Source organism: Rhipicephalus sanguineus, chromosome 10, assembly GCF_013339695.2.
Source record: "Rhipicephalus sanguineus isolate Rsan-2018 chromosome 10, BIME_Rsan_1.4, whole genome shotgun sequence".
NCBI classification, from domain to species: domain Eukaryota; kingdom Metazoa; phylum Arthropoda; class Arachnida; order Ixodida; family Ixodidae; genus Rhipicephalus; species Rhipicephalus sanguineus.
In genome coordinates this window covers 29,543,737-29,560,420 of record NC_051185.1, presented here as the reverse complement: position 1 = coordinate 29,560,420, position 16,684 = coordinate 29,543,737, and the positions used below count along the sequence as shown (strand labels likewise).

At 46.8% G+C, this 16,684-nt stretch overlaps 2 protein-coding genes across 3 annotated transcripts in view; one reads left to right on the top strand and one right to left on the bottom strand.

The window, feature by feature from the left end:
• The window catches only part of LOC119407314 (CTTNBP2 N-terminal-like protein), a 33,042-nt gene extending 31,051 nt beyond the window's left edge, over nt 1-1,991 (bottom strand). The window contains exons 1-2 of one of the 2 annotated variants that reach the window (XM_037674226.2): nt 1,590-1,991; nt 101-202 (exon numbers count right to left, since the gene is read on the bottom strand). In XM_037674226.2, coding sequence (XP_037530154.1) covers nt 101-202; nt 1,590-1,679 — 192 coding nt within the window. In that variant the 5' untranslated portion in view covers nt 1,680-1,991. The remainder of the gene's footprint in view (nt 1-100; nt 203-1,589) is intronic. The other variant, XM_037674229.2, reaches the window with a different exon arrangement.
• Nucleotides 1,992-3,537: 1,546 nt separating this feature from the next.
• LOC119407313 (calcium-independent phospholipase A2-gamma) lies at nt 3,538-16,071 on the top strand. Its single transcript, XM_037674225.2, has 9 exons — nt 3,538-3,834; nt 5,002-5,665; nt 7,372-7,509; nt 7,931-8,085; nt 9,706-9,972; nt 11,573-11,630; nt 12,733-12,924; nt 13,766-13,964; nt 15,211-16,071. The coding sequence occupies exons 1-9, from the start codon at nt 3,755-3,757 to the stop codon at nt 15,459-15,461; spliced, it is 2,004 nt and encodes a 667-aa protein (XP_037530153.1). The 5' UTR covers nt 3,538-3,754; the 3' UTR covers nt 15,462-16,071.
• Nucleotides 16,072-16,684: the final 613 nt, after the last annotated feature.

Here is a 16,684-nt window from a genome sequence, read left to right as displayed (position 1 = left end):
ATGACAAGACTATCCTTCATTTACTTCGTTATAACCGATAATTCGTTATATCCGTGTTCGTACTATCGAGGTTTGAGTGTAATAAAGAGGCAGGACTTACCTTCAGTACGGCGATCACAATTTCTCGAGCCTGGAGTTCCCCCTCGAGCACGCTGAGTAGCTTGAGAAGTTCAGTTTTGTTTAGTTCCATCTTTGGGTGCCTCTGGAAAGAATATGAAAAGAAAACAAATTTTCAACACATGCAAAGAGACACAATCGAAGCCTGTAAGCAGCCACAGACATGCTTATTATCTATGCACCAAAATACCGCGCGGAATCGTTAGCTTTCACAAAACAAATCGATCCATACATCAAAACAATCAGTGTCTTTTGCGGCAAACCGAAATCGCGAAAACGGTGCACAAGCACTGGCAAAACAATCAGTGGCAGTGGCTAATCTCAAAGACATTTGCAGCGAACATCCTAAATGATAAGCTACAAGGACGTATTGACGAGTGAGTGTTCGAAACATCGATTGACGTTTCGCGTAGCTTTCGAGTTTCGGTTCAAACTCGCGTTAAAAGAACGGAGTCGATACGATAGTTACCACCACGGGACGACGAGACATTTCACACTGGTTTCTTCTGAGATGCGCGAGAAAACGCGATTTCACTTCCACACAGGATCACAAAAGTCCGGCACCGCGCGCTTCATAAGTCCGCAACTCATAAAAGCGTAGACGATACGTGTGCTCCGCTGCGATAAGATGACGGAACTAAGTTCAGTGCGAGTGTTCGAAGGTCTCGATGGCATGAAAATAGCACGCGTACTACTACTGGAGGGGACGGGATAGTCGTCGATACAATAGCGAAGGACTGCATAAAGAAAGGAGGAAATTCGGTCAATCCAAACACGGCTCGCAAAACGGAGCGCTCACGCACACACGCGCGTGTAGTAGCAGGCGCAAGCGCGCGTTCATTTACGGACAAAATTGACTGTTGCCTCCGACCCTTAGCCGTGACACAATTTTTTTTTTTCTTTACACACGCGCCGCAAGCCCCTCCACCCTTCCGAAAAAAGAACCGCTGCCCCCGCTGTGGAACGCGCGATTTCGGACGCATTTCTCGTACCTTTTTTTTTTATTGTATTTTTCCCCCCAAACACACGCGCGAAATACACACAGAGGCACGAGTTTTCCTTCAACTGCCGCCGCGTGCGTGTAGGGAAAGATATAAAACATGCACGCTGCGTTTACGGTTCGAACACGAGCAAGAGATTTAACCGAGACGGGGCTGGGCCAAGGCAACGTTGCTCGTAGGCTCACGATGTGAACCGCGCTGTCACGCAGGGTCACAAGAAAACGTGGGCGCATAGTTTCTTTTCCTAGCCGCACTGCTACCCGTCATTTCTCTATCTTTTCTTTCGCGGGAGAAGCGATTCCGTTATTCGAACGAGGACGATACATCCCAAGTCTCTGTACTACTTCAGAGTGACATCGCTGCCTCCTACTCATAGGTCCGCGCGAATCGGCTGAACGCGGAGAAAAAGGATGCGCTCGGCGCGGATCGGAACGGCCGATGATCCGGGAAGGGGGTAGCGAACCCACTTACCTTCAACGTACTGCTGGTCAGCTTGTCAAATCCTTCGTAGGAGCAGGCCGCCGAGCCCGGCTGGGACTTGATAGCTCCGCGACCCGCCATGTCGTAGACGCCGAAAGGGATACAAAGCGGCGCTTGTTATTTTTATTACTCGCCGACGCTGCTACTACCACAACTGGGCTGTTTCCGTGGTTCCGGAGACGACTAGGCAACCGACCGCGCCGGCCGATGGTGCAGCACGGAATCGCCGACAGTTGCGGCTCGGTAGAGGCATTCAAGCGCGCCAGGTGATACGGATCAGCGCAGAGCTTCGCGTAACATCGTTCTTACGGATGGCTTTCACTCGGCGCCATCTTTTTTTTGCTAGATGCTCCGTCCGCCGCCATGACGACGTCATCCGTCACGTGACACAAGATGGCGGCCATCGCGACGGGGGGCCTTCTTGCAGTTTTGTTTCTTTCGTGGCTGCTTTCATTTCTTATTCTCGCTTCGTTCAGACCGCGCGGCAGCTGTCACTCGGCAGAGTTTCTCACGTGATTAGGATTTCGACAGTCGCGAGCAAGGCCGCGTGGTTTTGACGCGCTTGTTGGCTGCCTCTAATTTCTCTTTTTCTTGAGCTAGCGTACCACTGAAACGGTAAGCGAGCAAACGACGCGCAGTTTCGGTTTCGTGTTTTAAATTTTCTTCGTTACATCCACAAATAAACATTAATATCCGTCGATGTTCATCGAGGGCATGACTTGAGACAGAGCCCAGAGCGGCGAACTTTACGCTTCGGCCAGTGTTTCTAGCACGCTGAAGACATTTCAAACTATTTTGCTTTCCTTGCAATACATCAAAACCTAGTGGCGAAGCCCCCTTTACGCCCCAACGCTGTTCCGCTGCGGGTTTTAAACAAAACCCTGACCTTCCGGTACGGTATTTTCTGGTTATATTGTTACGTAAAATGACACGAGGCGTGACTATTTACAAGTGTATTTGCACTGATGTGCACAGCATCGGTCAAGATGGAGGACAGCACCCACAGCAGACCGACAGGCCAGTCCTCTTTGTCGTCTTCTGTGTGCAGAATGTCTGGCTCTTGATGGGTTAGCTACGTAGCAATATTGTACTGCGTAGTCGTATATCTAGCAGTACACTAAAATTCAATAGTTCTGACGAGTGTCTTAAATATAGATAGCAGTGAAGCACAACCGCACACGTGCGGCCATGGCTCAACGTGAACAGTCTAGAGCGGAAGAGGCTGCAAGTCCCATTAAACCTTGCTGGGGCTCTAAATCGCCCATATTGCAACATGCCGGAACCTTGCAGCTCTATGTGCCGCATTTTTTGGCATGGGTTCGGGACCTAAGACGCGCGTGACGAAAGTCGAGCGAAATATCGCGCTGACGTCACAAAACCGAAAGCTGCGAATGGATGGATTGCTAGCCAGCTCGATGCCTGCGCATTCGCATCAAAATTTAACCCTTTTATTAAAACAATTTCTGAACTTCTATAACACCGAGTTAGGCGACCTCTACTGCTTTGAGTAGAATGTAAAATTTTAATAATATGTGTTCTAAAACGAAATAAAAACTTATTTTATTGCTACAAGATGGCGCCATACGCTGTAAAAAACTGACCTTATAAAAAACTATATTTTTATATCGTTTTACGGCACGGATTAACTATCATGGGGATACTCATTGCCATTGACTATCTGGCAATTTCTAAAAATTGCGCGAAATCTTTCTCATGACTGAGCGCTGCGATTGTGCCAGGGCGTTGCTAACATTTCTCACATGACAGTACGCTTACTCTACAAACGAGTCACGTTTTCTTTCTTTCTTTTTCTTTTTCTAGAGAACATTTTACGACCGACAGCTGCAGCCGCCCAGCGACAAGACAGGACCGCGCGCACTGCATCATCAATTTTTGTTATTGTAGTTGTTGTGGTCACGTGACGCAGGGATCAGGCGATAGCCGTGACGTCAGTTGCACCTCAGGCGAGCCCCCCAACTCCCTCGCTCGTCATGTGTTGCTGGATGCGTTGTTGCTGAAAGGAGCTGCGCTAAGCTCCGTGTATACGCAAGTTATTAGCTAATCATGGGGAACAAGATATCCCGGCCGACTCGCCCGAGCTGACGAACTCGACGTAGTGTGGATTAGGAAGACGTCGCCCGTGTGCGAGAGTCGCGATGATGTTGTCCCGAAGGTCGACACATTGGATCACCCGATCCAACGGTTACTACGGCTGGCGTAGGCCATCAGGCGTCAGGTAAGCGACGTTTATTCGAAGTATGTTTAGTATTCTGCGTTTACCGAGACGTAGGAAGTCGGCCACTCGTTGCGCAAGCTAGCGAGCGCGCTCGAAATCGCGAAGTTCGCGCACAGCTGACGACTGCAGCTGATACTTGCTGGTTTCGGTTAGTTTTTACGGGTAGGGAGCGTTGTGTTGATCGTCACGTAGGCGAGTTCCTTATCTCGAGATATCGCGCGGCTTTCGCGCCCGCACTGTGTCGAAACAACAAAGGGCTGAAGGTGCGTACAACTTTTGAGTACCTGCATGATCACAGGAATGTTGCAGGAAAACTCGCTCGGATCAGTATGCGCGTACGTGTCGGAAGGCTGCGCGGTTTTTCGAGGAAGTCGTTTTCTGTTTTTTTTTTTTTCGCGCTCGGCGTTATATGCTGGGATCACTGATCTCGTGTTCGTGTGTGGACAAAAACAGCTGCACTGCGACACCGAGCGTCACAGCTTGTCGATTTAGCGTGCAGTGTTGCAATAGTTGCAGTACTTGTGCAGGCATACCTTCCAGCTGTTTGTAGTGCGACAGCAAAGCGTTTGTACCGTTTCGATCACTTTTTCGCTGGTTTCATAACGCGTGTGCTTTCGCGCGCGCATGTGTTGAGCGCTAAATGACATAAAAACTCACTAAATTACATGCATGGTAAAGTGGAAAGCTGGGCTGGTTGGTACGGATTCATAATGCTAAACAGAGCAAACGACAAGGAACTGGTTGAAAAGAAAACGGCACAGGCGCTGACCCGCAAGTACACCGAATTCTATGACGCAGAGATTCTGTACAAACATAGAGATGTGAACGTGAGGTCAGTTGTCAAGGCAGCATAGATTGCACGAAAAAGCACAGTATGCATCATCTAGCCTTCGACTACGCTATCTGAGATGGAATTAGCATATCTTGATGGCACATTGGGATGATGGGAGCAAAGTAACCATGTGTAGTGTGTATCGCATTCTTTCTTTTTTTTCCTGTTCTTTGTACCACCGTAATATATTTTCCAATCGTATGTGATTAAACATATGCGAGTCAGTGCCTGTCCCGTTTTCTTTGCAACTAATCCCTTCTCATGTGCGCTGTTTATCATCATGAATACATGGATGATTACTGACTAGCCCAAAATCAATGCTTTGCACATTTCAGGTTTAAAAGGAAGCCCGCTGGTCTAACGCTCGCCCGCCAAAGCAGCACCTCCAAGTCCATGCCAAACCCGTACTGGACGTCCAAACTCACCAACTCGCTGGAGCGTCTTCAGAGCAAGACACGCCTCAAGTTGAATGCCAGGGTGTTGTTCGACAGCATAGCTGCTTTCAGGGACGCTCACGTTCAAAGGATAGCGTTTATGTTGCGTAGCAACGCTTCGATGACGCAGCCCAGGTTGCAGAACGAAGCAAGCGCTCGCGACCTCAAAGTGCAGGACAGATCGCAGAACTACACCGCAGAAGACGGTAGAACTACAGACGTTGGAGGTACGAAGCGCGCGTTGACCTCAGGAAGCCAGATTGGTTCGTGGCGAGAACTTCTCCGTAAGGCCATCACCCTGGGTCAGGGAGTCGAAGACAGTCAGATGATGCGGCTTGGTGTGCAACTGGTGAAGGACAAGTCTCTGGACGATGCCGGAGAAATTATGGTCAAGGACCCCGCGAAGGGTGAAGCTTCCTGGCAGGAATTCGCAAAGGCGCAAGAGTCCGAGGTGAACAAGATCCTGTCCGAAATGGAACTTGCGCAAGACCAAAAGCCCGAGCCGCAGAAGAAGGAGGAAGCTGCTGCTGCGGACTCTAAGAGCAAGCTTCCAGCGATGTCTCAGGTACGCACGCCTCCTTACTTGTGACTGTACAGTTCTTCACTCTCGGTCTTGACAGACTTCATGGCTGATCTGGCGAAAGGACTTGCTTGGTAATCACCAAACATTCACAAAGTAACCGATCGTGGTGATAGCATAGGAAGCACTGCTCGGGTCACTGACAGAGCGCACAAAGCAGTACAATCGGAAATGAATTGTCAGGTTGTCATTCTAAAAAGACAGGGCGTGCAAACACGGACACAAGAAAGAAGTCAGGACACCACAAGCGCCGACTAACAACTGAATATATGCACAACGGCGGAAAAGAAAGAAGGCACGAAAACTTATCTGCGCATGCCCATGCAATAGGCGAACCTATCAATCCAGCACGCGTGGGGGCCTACGCAAAAGATAACTGTTAAGGCATTTGATTTCATCTTTATGCAAGTTAATCGATGGTTGGCTCACGCATGCGCTACCACTATTCTCGATATGCCATGCCTCAATCATCAGACGCGTTTCTTTATTCTTATGTCGGTACAAAACTGCACATTCATTGAATATTGACGTGCATTTACACTCTTGACAATGTAACGATAGATTAGAAGGTGAGCCTCCGTTTAGTGATCTTTTATGTTCTAATAATCTCTGGTTAATGCAGCGGCCCATCTGTCCTACGTAGGAGGACAGATGGGTCGCTGCACTGACGGACCAACTAGCTCAGCTCTCTGTTATTCTAAGTTAAGTTGTCCTGACCAATGTTTGCCGTTTGACTCATAAGTACGTGCTGTTCACGTCACTATATTCTCACATTTCACATACACCAGTACATCGATGTTGATCATGCATTGCTTAGCTTCACAATTCACAGTGCTGTTTTGCACATGTGTGCAAGTATAAAGACTGCCCCATTTTATACGATGTTGAATGCTACTTGGCATTTGGTATGATTTGCTACGAATACGCGAGCAATTAGTGAATGTGCTGTTATAGATGACTGTGTGTGTTGAGCTGTGAGTCGTGGAATTTGTCGTCATGGGTGACCATAAAAAACTGAAGCGTACACAGTTTCATAGTTAATTGCTGCTGCTCGTTCCAAGCCAGATGCATTTTGTAGAAAACACATAACTGCTAGTAGCAACGCATGTGTAGTTGTTAATGAAAGTTGTGGCTGTACACTGTTTTTGAAACCCAGATGCCAAAGTCGGTTGATGACAGTTCTTCTTAATGAAAAGGCAGAGCAAAAACACGCGGATGCGCAACGGAAAGGACAAAACATAAGCGCTGACGGCACCCATGTTTCGTCATTTTCTTTGTTCATCCAAGTCTTTTTTTACACTGTTTTTTTTTTTTCCGTTAAGACGGATACATAGCAACTCGCCCAGCTGTACATTTTGATGACCACAATTTGCCTCGAACATTACTCACTCGTATTGATTGGGTGTAAGGAAACTGTGTAAGTTGTACACAGTGGCTGATGATGGCACACACGTGCTTCGTTGACAGTTCCGTGTTCTACGGCAATTGGCCATTTAGGATATAATGAGAGGGAGTGTAATCAAGCAAGTACTGACATTGTCAGAGAATTCATGTGCGCACTTTAATACCAAGCTCTTGTCACCGACTTGACCTCGATTGGTAGCTTCTATTATTCCTTCGCTTTTGTTCTCTTAAGCACATGTTAAAAAGAAAACAAAACTATATCATATGCATTGTTTTCACTTTGTTAGGTGGAAATTGATCGAACGGCACGCGTCCTCCTGAAGTCGGTGGTGGTGGCCTCATCGCCTGCGTCCCAAGTGGCGCGACTGGAGGAGCTCAACAACCACGTTCTGAACTATCCCAGCAGCCTATGTGTACTCGTGAAGGTGAGTTCCATGTCTGATTGAACGTGAGTTGTAGCAAAAAAAAAAAAAACATACTAAAATTCCATCACCAATTATCTGATGGTTGTTCCCACATCACATTCTCATTACCTGCAAGATCTGCCTAAGCACTCGTTGAGACTACATCATTCTTGAGCGATCCGCCAACCATTAAGTTGCGTTAACGCTCGTGAACACTCACTTGTTTGGTCAGCTATCTCCCACTGGAGCAGTTTATATAAGGATATTGTGTGTTGCCGTACGATTGGCCCTTCCATGAACCTCATTCGATGCATTGAATTTTTCACCATAAGTTTTTGGCAATGTATGTACTCTCATGTATTTGTGTACCCACTCCTGCATGGGCCATGAAGGTCCTGCAGTATATTAAATTTAAAAAAATGTACGCTGGACGCTTCTTTAGGAACGGGCCATCGCCCACATCCTCCGAATGCGGGAATACTCCAACAACAGTTCTGTCGTCGCCATGGCGCGAGAGACCCTGGCGCTGCTTGGCTACGTCGATCCGCCAAGCGGAAGGGGCTTGCGCATCCTCTCCATCGATGGCGGAGGCACGAGGTAAGCTTTTCGAGTTGTGCTCAGTCAAGTTCGGTTGGTTATACTCAAACCTAATTATAACGAAGTTACATCATACACGAAAATAACTTTGTTATATCCGAAAATTCGTTATAAAGGTATATTCCTAACACTGTATGTATTGCAAGACTATTTCTAACTTACTTCGTTATAACCGATATTTCGTTATATCGAGGTTTCAGTGTATATGTGACGGAAACGTGAAAGTGAGCTGGCCTATCGATGTACGCTTCCAGTAGCGCACATAGAGCAATGGACAGGATGTGATATTCTCGACTGTGGTTCTTACAAGCTTGATCTGCTCGGCAAGTTAGCGCCGGATTATGTCAGACCGTAGCCCCGGAAAGTAAGTAGTCTCTGAAACACTCACTTTTGTGTTACTTGCGCCATGTAGCCTGCACACTGCCTGCGCACCATAAAAAAATGCATTACGAGGAGGCCATGTGTATCGACCAGTACGTCTGTAAATGTCCACGCACTAACGAGAGAAACGGAGCAGCCCGTTAATCATCAAAGTCGCCCATACTAATCAGTTTTAGCCGAAATGTGAGACGCTCGACGCGATGGGAGGTGGCCGAGCCTGTTGAACAAGAAAAAGAACTGTTCTTGACAGTACCTGCATGCTTTTTCTTTGGTCAGAAACTCCACTGATGTATAGTGCTCATGGAATGAAACCTTACGTCAAAACTCATAAGCTTAACAAACGCAGTTGCTCGAAATAACCACGTCTTGTTGCTACGAAATGGCCACAGTATACGTGGTGTTGTCCTTGCTGTGAGTGTACGCGATATAATTTTATGCTGGTGTGGTATACAAAGTAAAGAGGGTGGAAACAAAATTACGAGCACTACTTTGCCCAAAATCAACACGTTTTATTCTGCGCATACTGTACAGTCGTGAGCAATATGAATGGGAACAGTGAAGTTCCTTGAAGAGGCCCTGCAGTGGCTAAACATTTTTGATGAGAACAAAAGCATTCATAACATAAAATGTCAAAGGGAGGTGCAAGCTTCTGCTGATCAATACGGCTCATTCGTATCTGTACACCACAAGTAGAGCTGTAGCCAGAAATTTATTTTGGAGGGTGTCCAACTCCCCTTTATGTATGTTCGTGCATCTGTTTGTATGTGTGTGTGTACGACGTGTGTGTTTGTTTATTAGTAATCACTGAAGTATTTGACGTTGTGTTTGTTACGTGTAGGATGTTGAAATAGTTTTTTATTATCACACGTTCGATTTATTAATTTTTTAGTGTATTAACATGGGAGGTCCCGCCTCTGGTGTGTAACCTTCGGACCTCCTTCTGCATATTTACCTGTGTTTACCTCTTATTATGTTACTAATAAAGATTGAGTGATTGATTGATTCATTAACTGATATGCACACAGAACATAAATATCTTGGGAGGCTTGAACACTTCAATACACCCTTTTGGCTATGCCACTGATCACGAGTAGTCATTGCTTAAACACGAACATGTTGTTCCCTTTCATATTACTCACGACTGTGCATAGGTAAGAACACCTGGAGAAAAGATATGTTATTTTGGATTACTCCAGTGGAACAGATTGCAATTTGGTGGTCTTACCTACGCTGTCGCAGAGGCATCCTGGCCATCGAGTTTCTACGGCAGCTGGAGCTCTGCACGGGCAGGCGAGTGCACGAGCTGTTCGACTACGTGGCCGGCGTAAGCACGGGTGCCATCCTCGGCTACCTGCTAGGCGGCCTGCACACCTCGCTGGACCGGTGTGAGTTGCTGTACCGCAAGATGAGCCTCGAGGTGTTCTCCCAGAACGCCTGGTGGGGCACGGGGCGCCTGGTGTGGAGTCACGCCTACTACGACACCTCGTACTGGACTGAAGCCCTCAAGTGCGTGCGATGACATCAACATTCCTAGCTGATGGCGCGTTTAGGGCCCGATCGGTGTACTGTAGGACCTCATGATGACATCGCTTACTCATGTAAATGGTAGAAGTGCCTGCATTTGTGAAAGAGAAAAAAGTATTTTATTTACGTATAATTACTATGCGCGTAACATTAAGGGAAGAGAACAGAGTGGATTAGAAAACAAACATGGGTAGCCAACATTCTAGCTGACAGGAAAGGGACACTAAAGTGGAACAATGAATCGGTTTACATTGATAAATTATACTCCGAGAACTCTATTGTCATTAATTTCACCATCATACGTCTATTAATAGAGGAGCAAATCAAGGTCAAAGTATAATTTTAAAATTTTATGCCAAAATCTCCACGTGTGACGTCACGGATGTCAAAGCGAACTTTTCGTATTTGGATGATATTGGCTCAACGAAATTTCCTGAAACTTGGTATGTCAAGTCCATGGCCCCCTCAGAGGACAATGCACTTCATCTTTACCGATTAAGAACTGCGTAGGGCTTGGTAGATGCCGTCAAAATCTATGATGTCACGGCATTTGGTACGAGAATTCCAATGCAGCGTCGCCACCTGCAATTTACTTTTGCGCGTTTTCTCGCTTACCAAGCGCCTTCTCACGCCAAGTATGGTGTTTTTGGTATCATGAAAGAGCAGTTTACTAATATGAGAAAAATCATTTATCTCTTTAGTGTCCCTTTAAGAGAAAGTGGGCCTATGCATGTCACATAATGCGAAGGACAGATTACCAATGGTCAGCTCAAAGGACGAAGTTGATTCCAAGAGATGGGCAATATGGGCTTCTTTAACGTGCACTGAAATCTAAGCACACGGGCCTCTAGCATTTTGCCTTCTTCAAAATGCGGCCGCCATGGCCAAGATTTGATCCCACGACCTTGAATTCTGCAGTCAAGCACCATAAGCACTAGACCACCCTGGTAGGTCAGATGATGATGATAATGATGATAAGGACTTCTCTCTTAAGAGATATCGGTGCAGGCCTATAGGATGAGTGGAAACCTTGGACGAGTAAAGGTGCTTAATCAGAAATTGCAACGAGGCATTAGACACCATGAAAAGCCCAGTTTCATAGAGTCTACATGTAGAGCAGCTCAAATGCAAAACTTGACATTTGACAAAGCTTAAATGACAAAGCTGCTCAATGTGACCTCCAAGAAAAGGGGACGCTGCAAGATCTTGGAGACCTGCCTCTGCGTCATAGCGATGACCACCATTTGTACACATAACCTGCCTTAGATGCTATTTGAAGGCTGCTAACGAGAAAGCTGTGCCATTACCAGTCATATATACTACTCACTCATAAGTTTGGCCAAAGTTAAAATTTGTTGCTGTAGCCTAATTTTAAGGACATTGAGCGCTGATTCAGTGGCCATAGATTTCCGTAGATGAGTGTGAGGTCACAGGTTCAATTCCAAGCCACAGTGGCTGATTTCAGTAAAGGCAAAATGCAGAATCCCTGAGTAATTACAGTTAATTGCTGCATCTTCATTATGGCATGTTCTGGAGGCCATCCATATAGTATGCCTCTTTTTTTTTCCCCTTGTTCTACCAGGCGAGTGTTTGACGAGAAGACCTTGTTGGAGACGACAAGGAGTTCGAGCAGTCCTAAGGTGAGACATTGTAAAAATAAGAGAGCGTGGAACATCTTGATAAATTGCAGAAGGGTATCTTGAAGGGCCAGTTGGTACATGTTACTGCGTTGAAATGGCGCAGAAACAGGATGAAGGCTAAGAAGCACAGCTTGTGATCTATGTTCCTTAGCCTTCATCCTGTTTTCACACTGTTTCAATGCAGTAACATCTTGATAGTATTGCGTTAGAGGTGGAAGTGCTAGTGACACTGTATTATCGTGTGCCCTCACATTTGCAGTTTCTCGCAACATGCTGGAAAGTTTAATGGTCAGTTAGGCTTAACTTCACAAAACTCTTGCATTGGTTGCAGTGGTGGTGAAATGCCAATGACTAGGTCTGACTTGCCGTGCGAGGTTCAGAGTATCACTGTTGTCCGTGAAACAACTTATAGTCTCGGGGTTGGAAATGGGAGTCTGGGAGCGGCAGATGGCAGTCAGGGAGACAGAACATGCCGTTCTGGAACCGAGAGTCTGGGAGTGAACTGAGAATTGGAACTAGGAGCCAGAGCAGGGATTCTGAAACTGAGAGTCTGAACTGGGAGCCAGAGCAGAGATTCTCGAAAGTCTGGGAGCGGGAATAGGGAATCCGGCCCTGTGCTGCCTTCTGTCGTTTTGGTAGGGGCTCGGACAACCGGTATCGCCAGAAGGAAAGCCTCCGAGATGGAGAGACGTTTCGCGACTTTTCCGCTAGGGTAAGAGCGCATGCATCGTGGAATCATGAAAAAGGCGGATTGGAACTGGGAGCCAGAGCAGGGATTCTGGAACTGAGTCTGGGAGTCTGAACTGGGAATTGGAACTGGTAGTCTGGGACCCAGGACACGGAATTCTGAAATTGGGAGTACGGGAGTCGGAACTGGGTGTCTGGGACTTGGAGTCTGGGTGTCAGAACTGGGGGTCTGGATGTCTTGTGTATGGACTGAAAGCTTTGTTGTTTTACTGTTGTTTAATGTAGCATACCAACGTACACAAAGCCAATGTACACCTGACTATTCCCTTGTTTCTATAATGTCCTGTTGTGCCCCCGTTTCCAGGCGGTTTCGAGAAATCAAATGAGGGTGGAACCAAAAGCATTGATTTCGCAGGTGGGAGCCATATCAGTGGCCGTGAATCAGCCAACTCTGAAGCCGTACATCTTCCGCAACTACAACCTACCCCACCGAGTGGAGTCGCACTATTACGGCAGCTGCAAGTACAAGATGTGGCAGGCAATCCGGGCATCGGGTGCTGCACCGGGGTACTTTGAGGAGTACGACCTCGACGGCTTCGTGCACCAGGTATGTGCGTGTCGAAATAGCTACTTGTCTACATCCAGATGTATCTTGTTGCACGCGCCTTGTTAAACCTATCTTTTGATAAAGCCTACACTTATACTGCAGACCAGTTCTGCGGAATCCCACAAGGTAGCAGAAGGGTTAAGAAAAGGCAAACTGACAACCACCCATTTGTCGCATGAAGCCACAAGGAAATTCATTCCGATTTCTCGGAAAGAAAGCCTCTTAGTTGCCGAAAAATTCATTTTGGTGAGGGTATCGAAGCGGGACCAACACCCTTCTGGGGTGGTCACTCTACCGATCGAGCTAACCGAGACGCTTGCAATCGGCAGTGCGACAAGTTGAGGCGCATAGACACAGCACATGGACACTTAACCCTTCTGCCACCTTGCAGGATTCCGCAAAACTGATTTGCAGTATTCTGTGTACATACGCTTCAAGTTGTCAATTAATTCGCTGCTAATTGCTAACTTCCTGGTTATATAGCTCAATTGGTAGAGCAACCGTCCTGGAAAGGCGTTGGTCCCGGGTTTAATCCCTGGACCAAAACAAATTTTTTGGCAACTAAGAAGCTTTCTTTCTAAGAAATTCGTGTGGATTTCCTTGTGGCTTGGCAAACGTGTAGCTGTCAGTTTCCCCTTGCATAACTCTTCTGCCACCTTGTGGAATTCCCCAGAACTCATATGCAGTTGTGTCAGTGCGAGTGAGCATCGGCGGGTGTCACTGGATGTGAGCGAGTACCTGTGAGCGTGAGTAGAGGTGATTCTGAATGTGGAGCGAGTGCCTTGGAGTGCGAATAGACGTGAGTGTGAGCGAGTGGCTGCTGCTGCTTTGTGTCTCGCAGGACGGTGGCCTGATGTGCAACAACCCGACAGCCGTGGCGATCCACGAGGCCAAGCTTCTGTGGCCCAACGAGTCGATCCAGTGCGTGGTGTCGCTGGGGGGAGGCCGCTTCATCCCGGAAGTCAAGGAGCAGGACCAGGGCTTCACGTCACTCAAAAAGAAGATTCTCAAGGTCATCGACAGTGCCACCGACACCGAAGGTGCGTTTTGTCGCAGCAACACAGATGACCAAATGTACCACAGAGAGAGGACTAGAACGGAGCAGAATGGGTCAGGGAACAAACGGGTGTTTAAGGACATCTTAGTCGAAATCAAGAAGAGGAAATGGGCATGGGCAGGGCATGTAGCGCGAAGGCAAGGTAACTGCAGGTCATTAAGAGTAGCAGACTGGATTCCAAGAGAAGGCAAGTGCGCGAGGGGGCGGCAGGAAGTTAGGTGGGCAGATGAGATTAGGAATTTGCGGGCACATGTGGCCGCGGCAAGCACAGGACCGGGTTGATTGGCAAAGCATGGGAGAGGCCTTTGCGCTGCAGTGGCCGTAGTCAGGCTGATGACGATGACCACAGAGTGTAGATTAATGTTCATATTTACGGACGAACCTAATTCTAAGCCCTTTGGCTTCCACAAAGCACGGCCACTGTAGATGTTTCCCGTGGAGGCAGAAGCGACGAGAAATTGTTGGACAGGGAATACCACTAGAGCCAAAATTTTCAATGAGAGGAATCGTCTTCGTCCTCTAGACGAAGCGTTAGCTCTAGCGACATTTCGCTGCTCAGTGATTTCTCATCAGGTGAAGCCTACATCTTCCCCTCAACTTCTACCTTGATTGGATTTCTATGGAGGTGTAGTGTCTTCAAGGGCATGCCGTATTGTGCGCACAAGGAACTGATGTTTTGAGGGAAAGACGCACGTGATAGGACCACATGCTACATGATGCCAGCTGGCAACAAAAGGATGCTCCACACTCGCCGTCATGGCTGCGAGCAGCGTTGGCTAACACTGTCAGGATTACACAAACATAAATGATCAATAAATTGGGTGGGAAAGTGACCGTTGCTGTAGCTCAATTGGTAGAGCATCGGTCGTGTTATTCGAATGTTAGAGGTTCGGTCCCTGCCTGCGGCAAGTTGATTTTTCATCCACTTTAGTTCTTTTCCATTTATGTCATAATGACTATACTACAGTTAAAACATACAAGTAATGTCCTTAGCTTCATTGTCTGGTGATTTCATTAGGTTGTGGCTAACAAAATGAAACGAGCCCTCAATCAATCCCCCTCTTACGTTACGGTGTTGCTGTACGAGGCTACCATGCAGAAGAAGAAAAAACTTGCTTTAGTTGTATTTGTTGTTGTGTATAACACAACAGAGACATAATGCCAGGGCATGGTCCATTGGAAGGTTTGTTTTACTCTGTCTAAAAAAAAAATTTTACAATTTTTTTCAGCGGTTCACACTACAATTCAAGACCTGCTTCCTCCAGACGCCTACTTCCGTTTCAATCCTTACCTCTCGGAGTGGATCACCCTGGACGAAAACCGAGCGGAGAAGTTAGACCAACTCAAGCAGGACGCCCAGATGTACCTGAGGCGCAACTCTGAAAAGTTCAACTCCGCCGTCAAAAGTCTGCTGACTAAGCGAGGGCCTATGCAGAGGGTCAACGACTGGCTAAAGATGCAGTTGACTATAAAGTGGTGACGGCGACGCGTTAACGAACGCGCATAATTTGCGGGACTTGACAAAAAAGGCATGCGATCCGAGCGAATGGTCTCTACCGTAAGACTGGCTACGGCAAATTTTTTATTCGTTTTGTTACATTTTGAGATTAGGAGTGTTGGTCGTAAATGCTAGGCAAGCGATTTGAAGAAATTTCTCACCGAAGCCGAGCGCTTGTGATTGTATGTGTGGTTTCCTATGGAAATAGTTGTTTATGTTAGAGCGATATGTACATTATAAGATAACTGTTTGTACAAATAATGAATTGAGTACCACCTGCGACACGATTGTGCCGCCTTGATTTGTCACTTCACGACGTAATCTTTTACAACCACAACGTACTTAATTACTCCTGCACAACTCTTGTACTTTTGTTATGTAGTGGGGAAACCTACCCAGCTAAGCTGTTAGTTAACGTCCATCCTCTGCAAGCTTTTAAATGTAAATTATTTCACGCGAACTTCACTAGTCAGTCTACAAGCATATGTCAGTCTGTGCGCATTGTGTTGTGTGCAAATGGGCAAGTTTGCCATTGGGGACTAGACATTGTCTTGCCTCCTAACACTGTAAATAAAATAATGTTGCTTGTTTTCATCTGTGAGTGTGTGGACTTCCTCTAGCAACTAGCGTAAACAAGATTCTTTTATTTGACGAGAAAAGTTGAGGTTCTCAAAAGAAAGACGCTGAGACAAAATGCGGTTCGATCAGCCTGACACAGTTTGCAAGCCACAGTTGAGTTAAAACACGGTTCACAATGTCGGCCATTGGAAGTGCACATCACTGACTGATGTACCTCACGAGAGTAGCCTGAGCATTCTTGAAATGAATGCTCCAGACACGACGAATGCTTTTTATCACAGGTCATTAAATCAGGTGACAGACATTTGTAATAAATCGCACTCTCCTTCACCGGATGCCAACAAACTGGAAACCTACAGAATTTCCCATGCCCACCACCTCAAGCAAATGAATAAACTGAACGTAAAACCAATGCGTGGTTTTAAAACGCATGCATCTTTCCTTTAGCACAGAGGACACACGTCCACCAGGAGATAATGCCACATTAGAAGAATTTGCCAAGCTTGGTCTTGTTGGCATGACAAAGCATTCCATGAAGTAGTGGAGCTACATTCCACACTTCAGAACTTTTAGACATTTGCAGGCTCTGTCATGTGTTTGTGAGAAAATGTTTTGGGACACCATCA